At 38.6% G+C, this 25,747-nt stretch overlaps 1 protein-coding gene across 1 annotated transcript in view; it reads right to left on the bottom strand.

Moving 5' to 3' along the window:
* Window positions 1-25,669, bottom strand: part of LOC107564796 (nuclear pore membrane glycoprotein 210-like) — a 38,105-nt gene extending 12,436 nt beyond the window's left edge. Inside the window, 27 exon segments of the mRNA XM_016249953.1 lie at window positions 144-275; window positions 956-1,036; window positions 1,104-1,283; window positions 1,968-2,030; window positions 3,438-3,573; window positions 3,652-3,779; window positions 4,247-4,375; window positions 5,865-5,966; window positions 6,049-6,153; window positions 8,996-9,102; window positions 10,052-10,244; window positions 10,325-10,498; window positions 12,135-12,353; window positions 12,454-12,599; window positions 14,667-14,856; window positions 15,572-15,727; window positions 16,621-16,758; window positions 16,833-16,973; window positions 17,404-17,510; window positions 17,595-17,663; window positions 17,844-18,002; window positions 19,386-19,518; window positions 19,654-19,804; window positions 20,439-20,535; window positions 21,661-21,792; window positions 22,982-23,118; window positions 25,225-25,669. Coding sequence (XP_016105439.1) covers window positions 144-275; window positions 956-1,036; window positions 1,104-1,283; window positions 1,968-2,030; window positions 3,438-3,573; window positions 3,652-3,779; window positions 4,247-4,375; window positions 5,865-5,966; window positions 6,049-6,153; window positions 8,996-9,102; window positions 10,052-10,244; window positions 10,325-10,498; window positions 12,135-12,353; window positions 12,454-12,599; window positions 14,667-14,856; window positions 15,572-15,727; window positions 16,621-16,758; window positions 16,833-16,973; window positions 17,404-17,510; window positions 17,595-17,663; window positions 17,844-18,002; window positions 19,386-19,518; window positions 19,654-19,804; window positions 20,439-20,535; window positions 21,661-21,792; window positions 22,982-23,118; window positions 25,225-25,373 — 3,654 coding nt within the window. The 5' untranslated portion in view covers window positions 25,374-25,669.
* Window positions 25,670-25,747: the final 78 nt, after the last annotated feature.

Raw genomic sequence — 25,747 nt, 5'->3', positions numbered from 1 at the left:
CGTAAAAATCAGTAAGTGGTCAACAGGTTGTTAAACCTATCATAAAATACTGAGATACCAGCCCAAACTGTGATAAAGCTCAAATCAACACAACAGATACTGAAATCAAGCACTGTAGAGCACAGGGAGAGTGTTACTCTGACCTCTGCATGGCGCGTGTGAACGTCCAGAACGTCTCTCTTGGTCACAGACCAGTGGAAGGTCAGTCCAGGAAGAGCGTTCCCGAAGGAGAACGGCGTCTGGCTGCTGGTCAGGCCCATCACATACACCGGCATCTACAGCCACAGAACAAGCCTTTATCACTACTAGGGTTGGGTGTCGCTTCAATCTTATCAATTCCAATTCCGATTCTGCTAATCGATTCCAATGTGGTTAAATTAGGTCCCACTTTATATTAAGTGGCCCTAATACCTGTGCACTTACATAGTAACTAGATGTGTACATAGTATGTAACCACAATGTAAGTACACATTGGTACATAGTATCTACAGCTCTAATGTTTGTGTAACTACACATATGTAACAACCCACTGAATGTTATGTGTAAATACAAAAATACAAATAGAGCTGCACGATTCTGGATAAACAGACTATTTATTTTTTTTAAATGGAGGTTGTAGTTCTCTTACAGTTCTGAAGAAGAACCATTAGACAAGTAAACAAAATCTCATGGAATTTATGAATGGAACGATTGACTGACTCACTCAAGATTTACTCGTTTCATTACTGGATGTTTTTGAATGAATCTCTTGAACGAATGATTCAAAGACAAATACATTTTAACAGCCCCTTTTCACCACCTAAAAAAAAAGATGCGCACACAGGAATTGACAGGCAATTTTTAATTTTACAACAAGTATCCGATTCTGGAATTGGAATTGATTTTCGATTCCCAGCCCTAATCCCAACCTTACAATACTCTGCAGATAAAAACTGAACTCATAAAGTGTGTTTACCAGCGTTCCTGTCTTCATTCGGGTGATAGGAGCTCGGATCCTAATGGCCTTCAGCTGGACCACCTCCACATCCACCTGATCCTGTAAGAGACGGCGTTTAACTCACTCGTCACACAGATCAATGAGGCTTCTGTCTGCGGAGCATCACCTTCGACACCACCACCAGTTTGCCGGTTTCCGTGTCGACTGCCTGAACCACGCCGGTCACGCTCATGTTGCCCGTCGACAGGCCCTTGACGTGCCCCAGACCGCTGACAGAGGCGATGCTCTCGTGGGACAGAGAGAAGAGGATGTTGGACTGGGGCTGTGGTCCTCCCTCTGACGTGATCTACAAATGAACAGGTGCAGTGCATCCAGTCAGTCGATTTCTGAAGATGATCACTGATCACGGGCATCAGAGCCAGTTAGATGTGTTTTATGTTTACTCGATTGTGACAGCACATCAAAACAATTCTCACTATTAACTAGTTGCTTATTAGCATGCATATTACTAGCATATTGAGTACTTATAAAGCGCATATTAAAGCCTTAATCTGCATGATCATATTTTAGATCCCTTAATCCACCTAAACTAAACAACTACCTTACTAACTATTAATAAGCAGCAAATTAGGAGTTTATTGAGACAAAAGCCATAGCTAATAGTGAGATGTGGACCCCGAACTAAAGCGTGGCCCAAATTTCATTCCAGTTGTAAGGTGTGGTATATTCCTTTTATAATCCAAACGTTAAGAGATGCAGGTTATCATCCTTGTCATCTGGGAAGCAGACATCCATGTCATAACCGGAGATGTTTGCCAGTGGCAGTTCGACTATTATTTCATCCATAATGCTGTAGTACAAGCAAAACAATGGCCAGCACATGAGGGAACACATGCAGGATGTATGCATAATCGTGCAGGCTTCACTTGTTTTGTGTGTTGATCTGCTCACTCACATCAGATCTGAGTGCATTAGACAAGTGAAGTGTGCTGTATTAAATGAGATCAGTTTGAGAAAGCAGATGACTTGCCTGCATCATTGCTCCGATTATCAGAGTGACTTTTCTGGGCAGCAGCCTGAAGGGAGGAAATACCTACAGATCAAAAAAGACAACACAAAACATTTTTTTTAGGATTCTCCATCACAAAGAAACTAAGCATCGAATTTGAATTTTTAGTAGCAACCTGTTGTGTAGCTTCAAGAGAGTAGCTTTCTCCATTCTTCATCTATTCATCTATTATTTATAGGATATAACAAACTAAAATATAATAAATTCAAAAATTTAATGATTAATACGTTAAATAATTAAAAAAATCTAAATAACTACAGCAAACTACAGCTCCCGGCTGGATAAAAGCAGTAGTTGTATACAGCGAGTGTTTTATAACAGATGCTCAGTTTTTGAGGATCAGTGGTGTTTATGTACATACAGGCATCGGACGCTCCAAACATGAGCGCTTGATCGCAGAGGAACTGCTCACTGATAACGTTGAGCTGCTTTCAGATCGCTAAATTTCCACACATGCAGAATGGTTTCATTTTTCATTTGTATTTTGGTGTGTTTAGTGATTCTGAATGAATCCGTATAGTGGTTTACATGCAGTCCTTAGTCATCTATCTCCCTGTGTTCGTTTGGTAATGCAGGTCGACTTGTGCTTATTTGTTACTGTGTAATTGAGCTTTATGTACTTTTAAATTGTATAGATAGAATATCTGCAGTGGCATTTTTGCTAAGTTTGTTTGCAAAAAAAAAAAAAAAAAAAAAACTCGGAATGTTTAAATCTATCTTAAATTTCTTTTGTTTAAAAATAATTGCATGGAATTGAAAAGTAATAACACTAGAATACAAAGGTTTTAATAAAAACGGTTGGGGGGACTTGCAGTATTGATTTAGAGAGGAGGGGTCTTGGAGTAAAAAAGGTTGAGAACCACTGCTTTAGGTAAATGCAGACCTGGTTCTACAGGGGAACTAAGAATTTAACATTATTATTATTTACATTTTTTAATTAATGCAATATAAAGATGCATCACAACAAGCATTTTTATTTATTTTATATTAGGGATGCACGATATATCGGCCACCATATCGGTATCGGCCAAAATTTTCATATCGGTGCATCCCTATTTTATATGCATTTTATTTATTTATTTTTCACTTGGTACGTAGAAAAAAACGTAGATCTCCACACAAAAGAGTGTGGGCACCCCTGGTTTAGTATATGTTTTTTGAATTCTTCATGCTAGCAATATTAGATCCAGTCTCTTTACTAGATCCGTCAAAACAGATCCCTTTTGTCTGGTCAGCAGCGTTTTGTCTGACACCCAGCAGTAGTTAACAGCAAGTCCCAAAACTATACTGACTGCTGACTGGGTCTTGAATACCAGACAAAAAGCATATCTTCTCACAGGATCTGGTAAAGCTATTGAAAGAACACTACACACATTAAACTTGGCGCAAACCATTCATCAAGCTGCAAATGAGGGCACAGGAGAGGCTTACTTCAATCTGCTGGGGTGCAGAGGTGATTTTCCTGCCATTTTTGCCTATGACGACAGCAGATACACTAGTTTGTCCGATCACCAGACCTTTGACCAGAAATGTGGCTGTATCTTCTTCTGAAGAATCGGGCAGAGCTCTGACAAACAGCAGAGGTTTATTAGCTCTCTCAGGCAGCAGAACACAAAGCTCAGGAGATCTAGAAACGGTTACTCACTGCAGGGATATAATGGAGGATGCTGCCCTCAGCTTCAGGTTCATGACAGAGAAATATCTGGACAGGAAAGGCTTCTTGTTGCCATCCAAAACCCGAACATATGCTTTGACTGACTTGCCGATCTCCACCTGAAATGAATGTGTCATCAGGAATTTATATGTGATTGAACATTCATAAAATGCACATACATGGAATTTCAAAACTGATTTGTTTTTGTGAAATTCTTTAAAGAATTATTTTAACATATGAATGATTCTTTTTTTAGTTTTTTAGATTGGATGTCACCAACCTTGTCGACCACACGCACATAAACCTCCAGAATATCAGAGATGTGAACCGTAGCCGTAGCAGGAGAAGGGAAGTTCAGGCAAAGGTCATGAACCATCACCTGCAAGACCCCCGCCTGAGCCGGGACCACCTGAGTCACACCCAAATGAGATTACATTCAAACTAGACCACAGAAGAAACCAGTTCTTAACAACTAATACTGTGTAGTCAGCTGCAAGGCTCAACAGAAGTCATTGCAAGTGAGTGTAATATTATTTTAACATATGAATGATTATTTTTTTTGTTTTTTAGATTGGATGTCACCAACCTTGTCGACCACACGCACATAAACCTCCAGAATATCAGAGATGTGAACCGTAGCCATAGCAGGAGAAGGGAAGTTCAGGCAAAGGTCATGAACCATCACCTGCAAGACCCCCGCCTGAGCCGGGACCACCTGAGTCACAACCAAATGAGATTACATTCAAACTAGACCACAGAAGAAACCAGTTCTTAACAACTAATACTGTGTAGTCAGCTGCAAGGCTCAACAGAAGTCATTGCAAGTGAGTGTAATATATTTTTTTTTTGTCATTTTAATAGACAAATAATCACAGACAGCAATCACCAGCCTTAACAATGACTGGAAATACTAGAAAATATGACTAATGTATGGATTTTTTAAATATTGTGTTGAAGTAATGCTCCAGGTTCAACATAAATTAAGCTTTGACATATTCCAAAGAAAATAACTTAATTTCTTTCTCAGTATAAAAAAAAACAAAAAAAAACAAAAAAAAAAAAGTAAAACAGACATGTCGGTGTAAAGTTCAATTGTCTGTCATAAAGGAATAAATAATACTATACTTTACACAATATACTGTATTTAAATGTGAACTGAATGTAATGTTTTTGGACACCTAAAATGGAATATTTATTGCAATTAAATGAAACGGTATTATAGTGTAAATTTATATTAGAATCCAATTGTTGAACTTAAGAGTTTTTTTTTTAAATTCCACTATCGTTGAAATATGATTCAAATGTACTGACATTTGTACTGAACAAACATGTATGTTAAATTTAAATGTAATTTCTAATGAAACTTGTATGTCATGTATTTAAACCTATTTAAAATTACACATTTGTAATGAAGTTGTAATTCAGTGCATTTGAAATATATTAAGTTTAACATATAATAACACAATACACTTAAAATTAAGTTAAAAAATGAAAAGTACTTTACATGATGTAATATGTTAGTCAACACATTGAAATAACTACTTTTTAAAGCACAACAAAACATTATTAAAACAATGATTAAAAAAAATAAAAGTAAAACTTAATTTGATATTATTACAAAGTGCATTTTTTTCAGTAGACTAATTTTTTTCATTAATATTTAATTGCATGTAAAGTTTTTTTTAAATATAGTTCATTATTACTATAGTTCATTCAATACATTTAAACACTCGTCTTTTTCAAAAGGGAAGGAATTGTTTGCAGAAAGAAAAATCCGACAGAAAGTCTCACCTTAAAAGTTTTACTGACAAATTTGAACTTTTATTGTATTTTTCACAAAACAACAAGCTGAAATTTAAGCTGAACACTTCCAATACCTGGCTTGTACATGTTAGAATAAAACCATACATTTATTTTTCAAGTCTACTGTAAAAGTAAATCATTTGCTGTACTCTAGAGCAGAGATGTATGGGCTTTCCACACTTGTTTAATGAGAATAGATTGAATAGATGCAGGTCTATGATCCCCTAAACCCCTGGCAACACATGTGATTTGCTTTTCTTCCTAAAACAAGGTTGAAATTTGTACCACACCACTGGACAAAATGAGCTATTTCAGATCTTCTTCTTCATGCTATGCGGAAACAGTTTTTGTTGTAAACATGCCACAAATACCACTGACAGTGCTTATCTATTGAGCATTACCTGAGCGATTCCCTGGGACTCCTGGAACGTGACGTCTGCGATTCCCCCGATGCTCGCATTGACGTAGAAATACCCTGAGCCCTGCTGCAGAATCAGATCCACCTGCAGAGGAGAAAACCCCAGCACTAGGTGTCACACACACACTCAGACCATCCAGAGCAATCAGGCATGTGTATGAGCTTACCGTCACATCGGGATGGTTGTATATGGTGATGGTGTCAGGGGTCACCCTCACGTCCTCTACTAACAGCAGGTCAAGCGTGGAGGAGACGGGGCTCAGAGGATCAAACTAACACACACGTGAACATTACACACATCAATCAGAGCTCAACTTCAGAATCAAGCTCAATAATGACTGAATATTAGGGATGTAACAATATCAAAATATCACGATACGATAATATTGCGACATGAAGTCCACAATACGATATTTACTGCAATATAAAAAAAATTAAAAAAAGACAAATGAAGAATTGGAAAAAATGACAAATTTTGGACATTTTAAAGTTGAATTATTCGGTTACACTTTACTTGAAGGTTTGTGTAAAAGACCAACTACCTTACTTCATAATCATGACATGACACCTACATAATCATAACATGACACATGTCATGAATATGAAGGGTTTTTATGCATGTTTATGACAACTGTCATTAAGAGTCATTCGCTCAGTTATATCATTTTTAATGCAAATATGACATTATTTGACCTAACCCTACCCCTACCCTTACCCTTACCCCTAACCATAGCCCATAACAAAGACATCTCAAACAATGTCATCTTTGCATTAAAAATTACATAACAGAGCGAATGACACTTAATGACAGTTGTCATAAACATGCATAAAACCTCCTTCATCCACATGTCATGATTATGAAGGTGTCATGTCAGTCTTATGCACACCCCTTCAAGTAAAGTGTTACCAATTATTCTATATGATGCACTTTGAGAGTTCAAAATTAAGAGCTGGAACCCATGTTCTTAACTTTTTTTAAGTCAGAAAAAGGTGAGTGAATTAACTTGTACCTGAACTTTAAAGGGGACTCAACCCTCTTTTTATTTTTACATTCACACTGGTGTTTTAAGAAGCCAAACAAATTTGAATATAATAACAACAATTTTATATTATTGTTATTCCTATGATAGTAAAAGCCATATATTGTAAAACAATTGCATTGTAAAATAAATGAAAATGAATATTTCATAGGTATACTATTTTTGCTTTACACTACAGTAGGGAAATTACAATATCTCTTTCCTAATTTCTACACTTAAAAGGGATATTATGAATTTGGACTGCATTTAAACCGCTAGCTGTCAGCAATTCATACTGCAATTTTAAGCTTTTATTTTGACGGAAATGGCAGTATAGCTTTTATTTTGAAGGAAAACTTCAGTGTACAGTGTAACTGTAGTGATGGTGTGGGCTGGCGTGTGTGGTTAGAGAGCATCGCCCTGCTGAGGAAACGAAACTGCTTGTGTTCTCCAAAAATGGCGGTTCAGCCACTCCCTGAGCCTCAGGCGGTGTTCACGTTTGGTTCGATGCTTAATCTAAACCAAAGACTCATTGTACTAGACAAACCAACTAGTCAATTTCATGCAATTAGTTGCTGGCTGACTATTCTAGAGTCGTAGTAGGGAAACTAAAGAGTCAATTCGGGAACAGGAAGTGACTCCCATTGTTCACCCTGCTGCAGTGTCCAAAATTACTCATGTTCACTCATTCAATACTGTACTATATCAGTTCAATAGTGCACCATAAAACTAGATCAGTTCAACGGTGCACCAGATCAGTTCAACGGTGCACCAGATCAGTTTAACGGTGCACCAGATCAGTTCAACGGTGCACCAGATCAGTTCAACGGTGAACCAGATCAGTTCAACGGTGCACCAGATCAGCTCAACGGTGCACCAGATCAGCTCAACGGTGCACCAGATCAGTTCAACGGTGCACCAGATCAGTTCAACGGTGCACCAGATCAGCTCAACACTGCACCAGATCAGCTCAACACTGCACCAGATCAGTTTAACGGTGAACCAGATCAGTTCAACTGTGCACCAGATCAGCTCAACGGTGCACCAGATCAGCTCAACGGTGCACCAGATCAGCTCAACGGTGCACCAGATCAGTTCAACATCAGTTCAACAGTGCACTAGATCAGTTCAACATCAGCTCAACGGTGCACTAGATCAGTTCAACATCAGTTCAACAGTGCACTAGATCAGTTCAACATCGCACTAGATCAGCTCAACAGTGCACTAGATCAGCTCAACATCGCACTAGATCAGCTCAACATCGCACTAGATCAGCTCAACAGTGCAATAGATCAGCTCAACATCGCACTAGATCAGCTCAACAGTGCACTAGATCAGTTCAAGTGAACCAGATCAGTTCAACGGTGCACCAGATCAGTTCAACGGTGCACCAGATCAGTTCAACTGTGCACCAGATCAGTTCAACTGTGCACCAGATCAGCTCAACGGTGCACCAGATCAGTTCAACATCAGTTCAACAGTGCACTAGATCAGTTCAACATCAGCTCAACAGTGCACTAGATCAGTTCAACATCAGTTCAACAGTGCACTAGATCAGCTCAACAGTGCACTAGATTGGTTCAACAGTGAACTAGATCGGTTCAACATCAGTTCAACAGTGAACTAGATCAGTTTAATAGTGTACCATATCAGTTCAATAGTGAACTAGATCAGCCATGAGTGAACGAATTTGAACACTCAAATACTACTCCATGCGTCAGAGCTGGAGCTGTCGCAGAGACTTTACATTTTAATTATGCATACCTCAATATCGTATCAACATAATAAATATTCTTTAGGTTTGCCATGATTATTCTAATTTTTAAAAAACGGCCAACAACAATAAACACATTAATAAGTGTACACTATTGTTTGTTTTTTAGTATCTTGAACTCTGCTAACTCTAAAATAATATTCGACCAACTCGTTTTCTCATGACTTGTGATGGAATATCACACCTATTCCATTTTACTGCAGACTTGGTGGGGGTTTGAAAATCTATTTCATAAAAAAAAAAAAATTCAGAATTTGAGCCTGCACTAAACTATTGTGTAAACAGGCTGAGCTTTTCATGGGATACTACAGATGAACTCACTCCACTCAGAACGGCTGCTGCCTCTAGATGGGACGTTTGATAGCCGACTGCGGTCACAGTGATGGCTGCCACACCTGATTCACGATGGACAAGAACCGTCTGATGACCTGTGGAAAACATCACATGCATACATATGAGCATTAGGGCTGAGCGGTGTGATGGTATAAGATTGTGTGACAGTAGAAATGTGTGAACTACAATAAATATGCAGTTCAATTTAATTTCCATTTTTAAAGAACTTCAGACTCAATGGTCATGTATATATTAGTGCAGCAGGAGTCGCATGAAGAGAGTGAGAGCGCTTCAGGTGTATAGCCTGGTTTATACTCGCAGCATAAAATGTAAATGACGTGAATGCTGACAAGACAATGGCAGAGGATTTGGTTTCCAAGCAAAATGTAAGTGACTGTTTGGCGATATTTTGATATTAAAAGACCACTTCTTAAACCAGAGAAGGTTTTCTTTGGCAAAATAATAAATAAATAAATAAACGTTGCAAGCACTGTCACCATATAGTTTAGTTTTGAAAAGTCTGTTAACTTTTGCAATTTACCTGATGTTACACTACATTGTATACACAGTGTTCGCTAAACTTTCTGTAATTTATTAGTCAATATATAATACAGCATGTGGGGTGTGCCATGCCTCATCTTATTGATTTTTGTTAATAAACATTATAAGCTAGTTTGTCATTGTAATGTTGTATTGCTGTGCTTTTCATTTAGAATAATAATGAATCCATCTTTCAAGTATTTGTTTTAGTCAGTGAAAGGTGTGTAAATGTTAGTGCAACAGACAATTATGTTTTCTTGTCAAATGTGACACCAAGATCACTAATTCAAAAGTGAAAGTGAAAGAGCCCAAAGCCCCTGGTGTTACCAGTAATACTGGTTTTGTCACAAGTTTAAAATTTCCTCACCGTGACATCCCTAATTGTGATATATGCTGTTATGCGATATACTGTTAAAAGTATTATGATTTTTTCATACCATCTATTCCTAATACATACTTATATTTCATAATTCTCAATGGTCTGAAGTAATCAGTGTGAGGTACCATGGAGCTTTTGCTGTTTGTTGTTGTCCTCACGTATGTGTAGCTGCATGGGCATGGTTGGTTCGATGCTCGCCAGGGAAACTTTGGAGGACTCCCAGATCACACTCAAAGAGCTGAAGTTATCAAACTTCCTGCCCTGCTGGTCAAAGGCCGCCACATCCAGCTCTGGGTTGTGATAATTGGAAACTGGCACCTACAGAACAAGTACAAACGCTCCTGAACTTCCTGTCATAATAAGACTACATCTATATGTCTGAGAGTTTGAGCGCTCACCACTTGTTTGTTCTGCTGCAGCAGAGGACAGGACACATCCAGCTGTGGGTTCAGGTAGATGGGAGTCAGTGTGAGACGTGACGGAGGTGCGCACACAAACTTCACCACAGCCGGCTCCACAGCAGGGAAGGGGTTCGTCACGGTGGGCTGGTTTCCAACTGTCACTGCTAAGACCTGCGAAGCCACAATTATTTGAGTATTTCAAGCATATCAGTCAACATTCCAAGAGGATAGTATTGCTAATTCATTTCATTAAAGTGCCCCAATTATGGATTTTTGAAAATGATCTTTCATGCAGTGTGTAACACAGCTCTAAGTAGGGATGCACTGCTGGTATCGGTATCAGGCTTAAGGAAATTAGCCATCTCCATGTGAGATGTTCGGCTTAAATGAAAGCGTAATTCAGCCAGTCTGTGTTTGTTCTGTCATGAGATCGCGACTATATTGTTTGCGATTGTGGTTGCTGAATAAATGCACTTACTCAACCGCTGTTGTTTTAATAGAGGAACATTATTGCAATTTGGAGTTATTGGAATTAATATTAGGAATTTCACTGTTACATTTTTTTTGCCAGTATTCATAATGTAGACAGAGAGAGTGTATAGACTAAGTCTTTGATATTAATATATATAATAAATACTATAAAATCAGTACAATAGGTAAGGTAAAATAAACCATGTGTACGACTTGACAATCTATTGATTTGTGCTGACTGGTGAAAGTGCAATACCTGAAATGCAAAAATAAATTTCTCAAATGGCAACATTATGATTATAATGTTGAGCAAAAATAATTTTTATCAGTTAAACCATTATACAGCATGACGAAAATGTGAAATGTAAGTTTTCATTGACTAGTCATAGTCGACCAAAACTTGACTAAAAAAAAACAGGACAAGGCTGACTAAATATGACAACAATTAAAAATTCGACACAGGACTAAGACTACTAATTTAAAGTTGAGTGCATGAAGTGTCCAACATCATTTTTTCGGTTATTTAAGTGCATCATCCGGGTATTTAAAGTGCACTTTTTCTTTTTGGAATTTTCAGTGTGAACGCACTACTCGCACTATTTATACTACAAAATGTCATTGAATAGTGCATAAGTATGTGATTTGGGACACACCTTAAGACTAAATGAAAAATGGCTGACAAAATGAACACTATAGGCTTGCCACTATAGACGGTGCTGACGGTGATACGGTGATACGGTGTTAAGCTGCAACACCGGTTACGTCACTTGCCCACCGCGTCACCGACCCCCACCGTCGTTTTGATTTTTTTTAGTAATAAAAATCATTTAGTACAGTAAAAGAACAGACACTACAATTAAAAATTGAACGCGGCTACTCAATGCAGCGTGCCGAAGGCATAGCCTGCCCTATAGCATGGTGTATTTTTATTTGTTTATAAAAGTTCTATGTTTTATATATACACGCTAAAGTGAGTTTGACATTGTATTTTGTTGTTGCATTCAAGCAATTGACGCCGAACTGCCGCTAAAGCACGACGCTTTTTAGCTATTTAAAAGCAAAGGAAAGCGAGGAAAAGAGGGAACATTCAAACAAACTAAAAACGAACTATTCCTTTACTCCGAATTGCCGCTATTTGAAAGTGAAAGTAAAATGCGCACGCAGCTTTTACAAGCTATTTAAAGGCGAAGGAAAGCGAGGAAAAGAGGGAACGCCCCCGCCCCCGCGGTGATACCGGTGTTGTCACACGTCGATTAACCGGTGGGAAAATGTCGTCACCGTCACAACCCTAGAACACTAGTGGCTAACAGGATATGACATCACAGGCTCCTCTGACCTGTTCTCCCAGAGCTCTGCATGTGGCTCTGACCAAATGTCTGGAGTATGTTCGCGAGGCGGGTCCGTACAGAGACAGCGCGACGCTGCTGTGGTCCTCAGCCGTCAGGTTTCTGAAGAACTTGGAGGGCTCTAGGACCCAGGGCCGGGGGCCTCCTTCAAACGTCATGTCTTTAGAGGAGCCTAACGTCACCACTGCCACAGACACGGGGTCAATCGGCTGTCAAGGAAAACATGCATGGCAATCAAATCACTGCTCGTGATAACAATGCCCACTGATACTCCTCCAGTTTCTGAGCACAGCGTATTAAAACACTCACCCTGAGAGGGGGGTAGGCAGCAATGGTGATCTTTGCGCTGAGGTGAACATTACTATGGGTGTAGCTAACCAATAGGTTGGTGTAACCAGGGGTCAAGGCCTTAACTCTGACCCCGCTGCAGTGGCCCTGATCTGGGGGAAGTCGACCTGAAGACACACAAATGCTCAAAATACTACAACTATACACAGACTTCAAAATGAATTACATGACATTGTTAAATCTGCAAACAAACATTGAAATCAGCCACACTCTGAACAGAGTTTTTTCCCGCAGGCTATATTCAGCTTTTCCAAATGAACATAAGTGACCCAAATTAGGAGCAGATGCTTTCCATAACAGGGATGCAAACTCATCAGGGGTGAAAAAGGTGACAAAGATGCGCACCCCTAAGATCTAATCTAAATATTTATTTATTTTTTACACAACTTGCTTTTGGATTTATTACAAAATGACTATGAAGTATATCCAGAGCAGGAAGTCACAAAGTTTAAAGTATCATGTATTTAAAAAATAAATAAATAAGCCCAGACACCAACAGCCTAGAAGGGTTAATTATTTAAAAACGTAACTATTTAAATACTTAAATTAAGTTAATTTGAATGGTATTATGATTAAATAATGAATTAAACATTTAGACATTTTTAAGATTTAATTCAAAAATTACATTTTTCAAACATTGAAAGGACTCGTCAAAAAGAGCGCTCTAAGTTTTATCTTTACCTGTAGAAGCTGCTAAAGGCAACACAGACTTGTTGCTGCTGTAGTTTTGTTACTCTGAATTTACTCTGTATCACTTAATGCACAGCTCTGTTTGACATCGGCTTGTCAGACAGTTCTTTGTCCATTCCATGCACCGATTTTCAAAAACCACCTGTTTAAAGCAAAATAGCCTACGTTTCTTCTAATGTTCTTCACTATATGGGCCACAAGAGAAATATTAAGGGAATAATTTAAGACCGTTATATACCGTTATCAGCATATGTTGAAGTAGCTTTGTCTCTCGTTGTCGCTGAGAGAATATGCGCTGTTAATGCAGCGTTAAGTTGCGTCAGATTTTTTTATTTTCACTTTCTGCATAGTGAATTGACTGACGTTCACTGGCGTGACTCTTGCACACAGTTTGCACGTTGCTTGTGTGATATCCATTGGCTCGCCAATATGGATATTTTCAATACTGCGACACAGTACATCGTGCATGCTTTCTTTTCATTTTGTTATAATGGGAAGATCTGCGAATGTGTAGAACTACGTAAGCTTGCGAAGCCAGAGCACGTGCACACACACACACACACACACACAAATAACAAGCAGGACCGTTTGACAGCGGGTGAGTTCGAGTGGGTACAGAATTGAGATGAGAAAGGACCCCAACCCCCCAACCCCCAAATTTAAAAACTCACCGGATCTACACGAATCACACAAATGACCCATTTTGAATTTAAAATGGCGAATTTCGCCGAAAGGTGACAAGTTTGCATCTCTACATAAGACGACCATAAGACTTTCGATCATCTTCGGAACACAAATAAACACATTTTCAATGAAATCAGAGAGATTTCTGTCCCTCCATTGACAGTTTACACAAATACCACTTCAAAAATTAATAAAGAGATTGTAAAACTAATCCATATGAATTGTGCTGTTTAGTCTAAATTTTCTGAAGAGACTCAATTGTTTTATGAACAGATTTAATTTAGGCTTTTATTCACATATTTACATTGATCAGGAAACATAAACAGAAACTCAACCGTACTTGCTCGACTCGTAATAAAAAATCTCATAGGTTGAGCTTCCAATTGTTATAACCAGTGTGTGCGTTGATGAAGGTTTATGTGTGAATAAAAGCCTAAATTAAAACGGTTCATAAAGCGATTTGGACTAAACTGCACAACCCATATGGTGTCAAAGTGGTAGTTGTGTAGACTGTCAATGGAAGAACAGAAATCGCTCAGATTTAATTACAAATATCTTCATTTGTGTTCTGAAGAGGAACGAAAGTCTTACGGGTTTGGAATGACATGAAGGTGAGTAAAGGATGACAGAATTGTAATTTTTGGGTGAATGAACCCTTTAATATTTGTCTGTTACTCTCCTAACAGGCTTCCTTCGGTCAGCGCTATTTCGACAGCCCTCCTAACTGTACTTTTGCTCTATGGAAGCTCATCTTCAAAACCTTAAACCCACTTATCTAGCATCAACTCAACTCAGCTCACCCTCCAGCAGCTGAAAGACGCCGTGACTCTCCATGTCCACCTGTATGTCAAAGTGAGAGCAGTCACTGAGGGTCACTCTCTCTCCGGCCAGCTGACCGAAGATTCGCAGGGGCAGGTCCAGACTCAAGCCCTCGCAGGCCTCCACCACACAGGGGCTGAACTCCATCCCCACCGGCTCGATCACATACACCTGCAGCAGCAGCTCACAGCGGGTTAGCTCAACATGTACACTACACTTGCTCGGTCAATCCTGGAATATTCAATCCATAACAGTGATTTCAAACAATCCTCATTCATGACCCTGGACCTCAAAACCAGTCATAAGGGTCAATTTTTGGAAATTGAGATTTATATATCATCTGAAAGCTGAATAAATGTTTGTACATATATTGATGTATGGTTTGTTAGGATAGGACAATATTTGGCCAAGCTACAACTATTAGAAAATCAGGAATCTGAGGGTGCAAAAAAAAATCTAAATATTGAGAAAATCGCCTTTAAAGTTGTCCTTAGCAATGCAGATTACTAATCAAAGATTAAGTTCTGATATATTTACGGTAGGAAATTTACAAAATATGTTCATGGAACATGATCTTTACTTAATACCCTAATGATTTTTGGCATAAAAGAAAAATTTATCATTTTGACCCATACAATGTGTTTCTATTGCTACAAATATACCTGTGCTACTTATGACTAGGGTTGCAAAAAGGTAGAACATTTCCATTAAATTTCGGAAACATTGCAGAAATTTTGGAAACTTTCCAGGATTTTTTGGAATATTCCAGGGATTTTTGGAAAGTTTCCGCAAATTTACCAGAAATTTTCCACCCATTTGCAACCCTACTTTTGACTGGTTTTGTGCTCCAGGGTCACACTTGTACGAGCACGATTGCTGGCATCACCTTCATGTCTCCGTAGTGCAGCGGGTTTCTCATGTCATGGGCGTAAATCACACTGACTCCAACATCTCTGACCGTGGTCATCACGCCTCTCACTGTGACTGTGGCCACTGCTGAGTTAGTGGACGACCAGCTGAAGTTGCCACTTCCCCCAGTCGCCTGAAACAGAGGCAACATCACAATAACGTACAGATGCAACCACACGCGGAAAAATAGATTCAAACTTTATTTCCTCTCATGTAGGGCTGTGATACGGACGGAATCCAGTCATAAAAATGGAATTTACTGTATAACGTGGAAGGTCACGGAATTTGCCAAATTTTGGATGAATAAATCAAAAGTAGGTCAATATGCTTAAATCTATGCGATATGGACTAGTGTCTGTGAATATTAAGGCAAAAAAAAAACTATTTAAATATAAATCCTGCATGTTGCATCTCCATCTCTGTGTGCATGTTTCCTTTACTACACACACACCCACCCACACACACACACTGAAGCACGGGACGCTCGCTTGTGTTTTCAGCCTCTATATACTCAATATAAGAGCACCTGAACACAAACAATCTCTAGAACTGCTCTGAGAGTCACTTCATCAGCATTTGACCGTTTCTTTTTTGAGTAAAACTATCGTCATATCATATACAGAAACCTAAAGATCTTCACAGCAACCCGTCAAAATACAGGTTCGCTATAACTTGAAGAAACAGTGACCAAAACTACTTTATATAATGATAGTACTACTACTACTAATAAAAAGTATTATTAAAACATACTTCATAGGGCCTTAAAAATGTAATTATTGTTAAACTTTCAATAAATTGCCATTTAATATTGTAAGTTTCATGACTTTAATTAATTAGACATGCTTTTCGATTAATACAATTTTATCTAACCAATAAAACAGAGTCTAGAAAAAAACGGAATTCAGAACAATTTAAACGGACAAAAACGGAATTTGGAATTTAAAAAAAATAAAACTGATTTCATAGGGCCCTACTCATGCAATTAGACGTTAATGTCTGATGAAAGAAAGGAACCCGGTCAGACACCTTGATGGTGTACTGGTACGCTCCCTCTTTAGGCTGCCATGGGAATGTGAGGATGGCGGGAGCGAGGACGATGGGGTCGTAGATCTCCACATCCTGCTCATTACGCACAGGAACAGAGAGCGCGTGGACACTTCCTGTCTGAAGACACAGATGAGGTTACAATGAACTACATCAGCATCAGCTAATGTCTTCAAAAGGAGACAAAGACTTACTTGATCAACAACCGCGTCCAGCGTGCCATCAATGATAGTCTGACCACGCTTCACAGCTTTCACATGGTGATAAGATCCATTAACAGACGAGTCCAGAACCTCAAAGTACTCTGTAGGGAACGTGGTTTCTATACGGATATTCTGTGAAAACATGAATGCTTAATAATTTTTAAAAACTACCACAAGATGGGAATTTCTTTCCCGCTAAAGGGTTAATGGTTTGACATATTGCATATTTGAATGAAATGTTTATTGAAATATTTTAACCCTTTTATTTCCTATTCATGATAAACTGCACTGTAGGAGCCTTTGAGCTCCTGTATGCTTCTTTATATTTCCAATGGATAGTCAAAAATGATGAGAGGATTTTATTCAATATCTTCATCATGAGGATGGGTAAATGAAGACAAAAGTTTCATTTTTGGTGAACTAACCCTTTAATCTAACTAGTGCCTAACTTTTCAGATACCTCTCCACTAATAACGAAATGAGAAGAGGATTCATTTAATTTCACGACATTGAAATAATCCAAACCAAAGACATTTTAAACATGCATCCAAACCTGACTTACATCAGACAGGTAAATCTTGTGACCTGACTTATCAAACACTTCAATGAAGATCTCATATTTCCTCCCCGTCTCGAGGACCCAGCGATCCTCAGGATGAATCTGGAAGGCTAGTCAACAAGATGACAAAATAGCCTTTCATTACACTATTTCAATCAATTGCACTCAAAGTGTTATTCAGTGAAGAGACAAACCCAAGTATCCAGGCTCCACGACATAGATGGTGCTGTTGGGAAGTCGGGAAGTGCCCTGCATCCCCAGACCTTGACATTCAGAATGAAGGAAACCTCAGAATAAAGTTATCAAAGCGACTGATGCAAATAAACATCCCATGCTACAGAAACAGCCCTCTCTTCATGAAAGACTGCTGTTGTTGAGTGGGATCTCAGAACGTTACTGAAGCTGGGAACTGTCAGTAAGTTTGACGCTGGTGTGAAGGATACTCTTGTGGTCCAGCACGATGTTGGTGTGTCCCTGCTGAAGGGCAAACACGGTCGAGCTGCTCCGGTCCAGGTTTGCCACAGGGGCATCTGGGCTTCCGTGAGAGGCCACCTCTCTGTTCTGAAGGAGAAGCTCATACTGATCGCAGGGCATGGACAGCTCTGAAAGAGAGGAGGACACGCTCAGAAACAGACAAAGCATGTCCACTGCAATAAGAGCCAACATGGTCAACCCAAAAAAGACGTTTGGGTCCGTTCGCTTTTTTCCCCCCGATATTTAAATCAAAACTAGGGCTGCCCCCTAATAGTTGACCAACATTTTATAAGTCGCAGAAAAACATAAATAAATAAAAATCCACATTGGCTAAGTCACGCAGATCGCTAACGGCTGGTCTATGTGGTAATACATTGGACACGACATCCAAACGCTCGCCTATCATTCATCGACCTCAAATATGGCTTATCATCTGAAATATGTAAGTATTAGCAATTTTACATGGCCGCTCAATCTGATGTTAACTAGAGAAATGTATGCTGTTCAAGTGTCTTGTGTGGAAGCTGAACAGTAGCTCACTGCAGGACAGATGGCGGCGCCGCTGCGCTCACGTGCACTTAAAATATTCCGTCATTTTTGTTCATACAGATAAGAGTAATACATGTTTCGAGTCTGTAAAGACTCTACGTTTATTTGTGTGCACTCACAATAACAACAAAACATTGTGCTTTTGTAAAATAATGAAAGCAAACAGGATGCTATTTCTGCCGTCTCGGTCTCTGTGAATTTGAGCGCAAAACTCTGTGGATACTTGCCTTATTACAGACATTAAAAATATATTTATGAACAGTGAAATGTCTACTTTCAAATGAACCCCTTCAAATGAAAAGCTAATATTCTCAGATTATGTAATCCGTATGAAACATGCATACAGGTGAAGCACTACTGCGGAGATGACGAGTCAGTGTCGCAGACTTCATCTCTTAAACCGAGAACAAAGACAGCACTAGTTTATCTATTAATTATTAAAATGTTAATGCAGTCTCCTTACTGTTTTTCATTGACACATTCATAATCATTACTTCTGCCGGTGCGCTGTGGCAAGCCTTATGCGTGTACTTGAGCGCTTATTAGGCTATGTAGGCTATTAAAGGCTCATTATTATGATTTAAATGGTTTATTAATAAATGTGCGATTAGTCGACTAATGCTTCAAATAACACTACGACTACTAGTTGACCAGAAAAATCCTTAGTCGAGGACTGCCCTAATTAAAACAATATCAAATGTTTTGATAATCTAGAGCAAGGATGTCCATTCCAGCTCCTGAAGGGCCACACTCATACCAGTGTTTAAATGGCACTAGTTCAATAGAGCAGCTTTCATTTAAATCAGTTTAGACCCTTTTATTCATTTTATTTCGAAAATCTTTTTTAGCAATGAATTCTTTGGATTCAGCCTCTTTAGTTCATTAATTTTGGCTAATAATATAAAACACACAGCAATAACCAATAAAGAAAATGATTTATTGCTGAATGAATGCAAGTTCACCTGTAATCTTTCCTTGCCGAATTTTCTGGACTTTGTATTGGATGGAGGTGCCAGCAAGCAGATAAACATCATATGCAGGACTCAAAAGGATGTTTTCCAGAATCAGCAATCTGACTTCAGCAGCACCAACATCCTGAAAAGCAGTTAGAAGAGTCGACTAAAAGAAAAACACCTTCAACAGAACCTACACTAACATTCATATCTATGCTATAATATGGACAAAAATCTATTCGTATGACGTGTAAAAGCAATCACAAAAGTGACACACCTTGTAGATTAGTTCTTGTATTTTGGCTTTGAGTTTGGCATGGCCGGTTTTGATTCCTGAAACGAGGATGATATCTCCCTGATGTCCCACTCGCTCCATCTCAGAAATATAGGCAGGAGGAGTGTAGGCCGACTCTGCAAACCTCAGCACCCTGCAGACAGACAGCTCAACATTACACCAGCATTCACGCTTGCTACAACAGAGCATAGGCATAGCAGATGCCATATAAGACTAAAAACAAGGACGTGAAGGACAGCTGGACTGTCTAATTTTCAGGGGGTTTTTTGTCACCAGGAATGGTTTTTGGAAAAGATAGTTCACCCCAAAATCTGAATTCATCATTTACTCACCCTCATGTCTTTCCAAACCTACATGACTTCCTTTCTTTCATTCATAAAAAGATGATATTTTGAAAAATCTTGTTTTGGACTCCACTGAATTCTATTTTGTGGACAAAACGGTTGAAACATTCTTCAAAATATCCCCTTTTGTGTTCTACAAAACAAAGTCTTAGAACTTTGGAATCAAACGAGGATGATTAAATGACAGAATTTGTATTTTTGGGTGAACTACCCCTTTTAAACACGGTGTCTAGCCCAGCTAAATTATAAAAAGCCTTTGGCGTTTACACTGAAATCCAGATTAATTTCATCTCCATAGGCTGAAAAAAATAATGTGTTAATGAATATTCAATTGTAAATAGTCAAACATGAGGAAACTGGAAAAAAGCAGGATCATCAAAGCAAGAGTCTCATTCGGTCATCATTTGACAGGTGTGCTCTTACCGCAGTGTGTTGTAGGAGTCGGGGAAGCCTGCCATCTCAGCGTCCTTCACAACAGTCCACTCAAACAGCAGACTGGCCAGAGTACTGAAGGTGTTTCCTGAAGACAGAAGGAGCAATACTTTACCCAGACGGCACATGAACGACATGACACAACCCTTCATCACTGTCAGAGTTATCCAGGAAGCCTAAATCAGTTTCATGTGTGCAGCGTGCAAGCAGAGATAACAACGACGCACGTGGTAAGTGTTATAATGCTTAATGGCAAACACTGTGCTCCTTTAAAGAAAAAAAGATTTGAATAAGATTCCACGTTTTTAGAAATACACTCTTGTGCTAATGTTTTCAACGTTAATCACTTGTGCTAATGGTTTAAGTTTAATCATTATAAAATAATAATGTGAGTGTACACACCTTAATATATATAAATATATATCTTTTTTTTTATGTAAAAATATTTCTCCAAGTACACAAAGTGTTTATTTATTTATTTATTTATTACAAATTTTAAGAATTCAAATACCATTCAAAATTAAAATTCAGTATTTTGGGCACCACAGCATATGACATTATTCAACCTCAACAAACCCAGTTTTGTCATTAAAAAGAAAATGATCTGATACTTTAAGTAATGTATTGTCCATGACAGAGAGTATATAAATAATAAAATATTATTCCAAACAATTTATTTTGTGTATTGTTTTCAAATAATGCTTTTTTCCCATTATGATTTTTAAAAATCCTGCCCAAAAAACTACATCAAAATGAATTTTAAATTTAAGACATTTAATGTATGCTAATCATAGAATTTGTTTACATGTATTTTTAAATAAATAAAAACGCCGATCTTAAATGACATGTTAGTTTGTAATCAACTTGTTTATATCATTAGCATTTAGTTGGATGAATACAAACGATAACTAGATGCTTAAATTTAAGGTTTGATCTGAGGAAAGAACTTTTGAAGAATGCAACACCATTCATCAGATAAAGCCACTACTGAGCATGAATACAACGCACAGGTGAACTGAACAGAAGCATTCACTTTCTGATATGCTTTCACATTCTCCATTTCATCTGAAAATAAAACAAATATGGTATAACACAAAATTATTTCCTTACTGATGTAAAGTCACAATGACGTTATAAATCAAAGTACTGTTTTTGGTCAGTGGCGATACAAGCTAAACCCCAATGAAAGTGAGCGGATCTGAACGTGCATCACCCTCTGAATCCAGCGCATGGATCTTCAGCTCCAGCGGCGAATCCTCCAGATGAAGCTCTCGCGTGGTGGACTCGATCTGGATCTCGCTGATCACATCCACGATAGCATCACAGCGCAGCACCTGACCGGTCACTGACACACACACACACACACAGGACAATCATCAGATGAGACGATGAACAACAACTGCAGCCAAACGACAACAGGAAAACAAACACCACTCTTCACTACAAACTGATATCAGTTCATTTCCAATCAGAGCACCCTGATTCTGTTCACCCAAAACATGCCTTAGATTAAAAACTAGAGCCCAACCGATATGGGTTTTTTTGGGGGCCGATACCGATATTTGCCGATACGATATTTGGGAGTAAAAAAAAGATATCGATATATCGGCCGATATTCTTTGTGTATATTATAGTATAGTATAGGGCTGCACGATAAATCGCATGCGATATTTAATGCACATCTTGTCAGAAAGCCGGTTCTGTAATCAGCGGTAAATCTCCATCACGTGCGTGCTTTCACATTGAGCAGCATTAACTACACAGAGCCGTTGTTCACTGACGAGTTACGCAAAACCACGTTCATATTTGCGCGATTTTTTGCGCAGCTCGTCAGTGAACAACGGCTCTGTGTAGTTAATGCTGCTCAATGTGAAACCGCTGATTACAGAACCGGCTTTCTGACAAGATGCGCATTAAATATCGCATGCGATTTATCGTGCAGCCCTAGTATAGTACCAGTCAAAAGTTTGGACACTTTCCCATTCGTTTGTCCAAACATTTGACTGGTACTATATATAGAATACGGTATATAAAAACATATTATAAAACGGAGAGTTCCGGTCCTTGATTCTGATTGGCTGAGCCGCGTTACAAAGCTGTTGTAAATTACCGCCTGCTTTAAGACATGCTTTTTGGGGGGCGTTAAATAACGCCGCAAATACCAGTGAACTGACGAGCGCAAATCAAAATCTTCATTTAAATACTCTCCTCCCATAAATTTACCGATCGAAAGGAAAACCCCTACAAATGCATATTCAATAAGGGGAGTCGCAAAAATCACTTTTCATTGCTAATTTCTCCCCCCGCGTGTCTTTAGTAAATCATCACGGTGGTTTTGAGGGTTTGCGCTGATGCAAACTGATAGTAAATCTGGGTCTAATTTTGGGTAAACGAAAGCGTCTCTTTGAGTGTGGGTAATAATGCCAACAACTGATATCAGAGTGCATATGACAAACTGCCTTTGCAGTTATCAATAAAAAGATTACAAGCGAGCATCGAATAATGAAGCTACACCAGCAGTCAGCGGCACTCACGGATGTCCTCGGCGAGTATGATGCTGGTGAGTCTGGACGGCTGAGTGGAGCGCGCCTGCAGAACCGCTTTATGAGAGCAGTGACGCTCATCCACATCCACTGCCTCGATACTGGCCACCTCCGGCCTGTTAGACGACCTGCGGAGACAACGCACTTCACCTACTAGCAGTGCTGCGAAGGGTGCTTTGGAAATGTAACTGCTTACCCTATTTCAGTTACTTGAATAAAGTAACGTAACTGATTACATTTGATGACTTTACTAAATTCCTAACAAATGCTTTCAACTGTTAATCATTTAGAAACATTTAAAGCAGGTAACCTTACAGCTCATGAATTAAGATCATAAAACATTTCATTCTAAAGCACAGCCACCACAAAATCAGACTTTAGCACCTCTTTTTACTTTGAGATCGTTCGGAGGTTAAATACAGATCATAACAAGATCTAGTTTAATAGCTTTGATAGTTTTCGAAATCAATTCTTTGCATAGATATGACAGGAAACACTGGCATCTAATAATGCCTTTAATCTGAAAAAATAAAGCATCTACATAAACCCAAATAGGAAATACAACTGTTATCGAATAAACATGTGTCCTAAACTCCTGAAACACTGGTATCTCATATTTTAAAGCAATTTGGGAAAGAAATCAAATCATATCTGTATGTGTGTGAAAATATTCAGATGTAACTCCCTTCGTAATCGTTAACATTTTCATAAGTAACTGTAATTACACATTTTTTCTCAGTAACTGTAACTGATTACAGTAACATTTATTTTGTAGTTATGTTATGTAATTCCGTTACATGTAACTAGTAACTCCCCAACACAAGTTTCCTATTGGTTTACAGTGCTCTGTGAAGTGACCTTGGCTTTTAGAAATGCATGCCGCTCGACAGGATGCTTCTGGGTTAAATATGCATTCAGGGCATAACAGTTGTGCTTTCCTTGGAAACTTGCAAGCACAGTGAAACTTACGAACTGGTATTAATAATGACCTATATTAAAAAAATGAACTGATGTGAATAAAGAGTGGGTGATGCAGCTGAGCAAAAATGGGTACAATAAAGTTGAAATGAAACGCAACTCTTGTAGTTTGAGCAATAAAATAAATTTTCTAATCTACAAAGCATGCATTTACAAGACATTTAAAAAGTGGATCCCACTTTATATTAGGTGGCCTTAACTACTTGCATCAAAAAATAAGTGCAATGTACTTATTGTGTTCATTTACGGTGTTGCAAAACACTTGTGCTGCTGTTGAGGTGGGATACGGGTGAGGTTAGGGACAGGTTTGGTGGTCTGGGTGGGTTAAGGTGTAGGTATGGGTCAACAGTAAAATTATCAATGTAATTACAGAAATTAATTACAGATGTAATCACGTGCAGGTGCTTTTTACAATGTAAAAACATGTATGTACACAATAAGTGCATTGTATCAAAAGATCAATTTGAATGCTGATGTGAATAAAGAGTGGGTGATGCAGCTGAGCAAAAATGGGTACAATAAAGTTGAAATGAAACGCAACTCTTGTAGTTTGAGCAATAAAATAAATTTTCTAATCTACAAAGCATGCATTTACAAGACATTTAAAAAGTGGATCCCACTTTATATTAGGTGGCCTTAACTACTTGCATCAAAAAATAAGTGCAATGTACTTATTGTGTTCATATACTGTGTTGCAAAACACTTCTGCTGCTGTTGAGGTGGGATACGGGTGAGGTTAGGGACAGGTTTGGTGGTCTGGGTGGGTTAAGGTGTAGGTATGGGTCAACAGTAAAATTATCAATGTAATTACAGAAATTAATTACAGATGTAATCACATGCAGGTGCTTTTTACAATGTAAAAACATGTACACAATAAGTGCATTGTATCAAAAGATCAATTTGAATGTAAGTACTAGTTAAGGCCACCTAATATAAAGCGGGACCAAAAAGTGAGATCTGAAGTGCTACAGCGTATCAAACACCACAGCCTTCCTCATAACAGCAGCACGTGCTTCAGCTTTCTGCATTCTTCTTTACAGTTTTATAGCTACTTTATCAAAAATGCATAAGGTATCCACCATGTTCCTTTCGCTACTGTAGTTTGTGGCACTGTACTTTCACATTTGACCTGTCACGCACAACATGTCTGATGTTACAAAGCATCTTATTAACCAGGCAAGGTATATAAGGTGTGCTTTATTACATTCTGTATTTTTTAATAACTCTGTAAGATATGCTATATTCAGTGCACTTACCATCGATAACATCCTTCAGTTGCTTCCAGTGTAAAATTAATCTTCGTGCTTCTGGCCAGAGGTAATAAAACTTTAGGTATACTGAGTTTGGCCGCGTCTGTCAAACTGCAGATGAAGGTCAGAATAGCGAGCGCACGCGCGTTCACCATCTTCACTAAGATATGTCAAGTTAAGGTTATGAGATAATTTGCGAGGGTTTCTCCAGTAGCTTCATGCAGAAACTCAAGCTCCGGCCACATCCCTCAAAGCAAGCACTGAGCACTGCAGGAGTGTCAGATATGAGCAGTGTATCAGACTACAGCAGCACGCGCTGTGACCGGGAAGAGTGCTTTCATTGTTGCATATTCATAAATTCATTGCTTCTGATATTTAAACAAGAACAGGAACCGAGGATATTGAAAATGTAAGTCCGAAAAGCAGGCAAAAACTTTAAGTGGAGCATGCAACAAAAAAAAAAAAAAAAAAAATTTTGGAAAAAAAAAAAAGGGTTTTTCCGCACGCAAACACCGCCGGGGGTTTATTT

Source organism: Sinocyclocheilus grahami, unplaced genomic scaffold (assembly GCF_001515645.1).
Source record: "Sinocyclocheilus grahami isolate Dianchi unplaced genomic scaffold, SAMN03320097.WGS_v1.1 scaffold964.1, whole genome shotgun sequence".
Classification (NCBI taxonomy): Eukaryota; Metazoa; Chordata; class Actinopteri; order Cypriniformes; family Cyprinidae; genus Sinocyclocheilus; species Sinocyclocheilus grahami.
The sequence above is the reverse complement of the archived record's forward strand: the minus strand, read 5'-3'. Positions and strand labels throughout refer to the sequence as shown.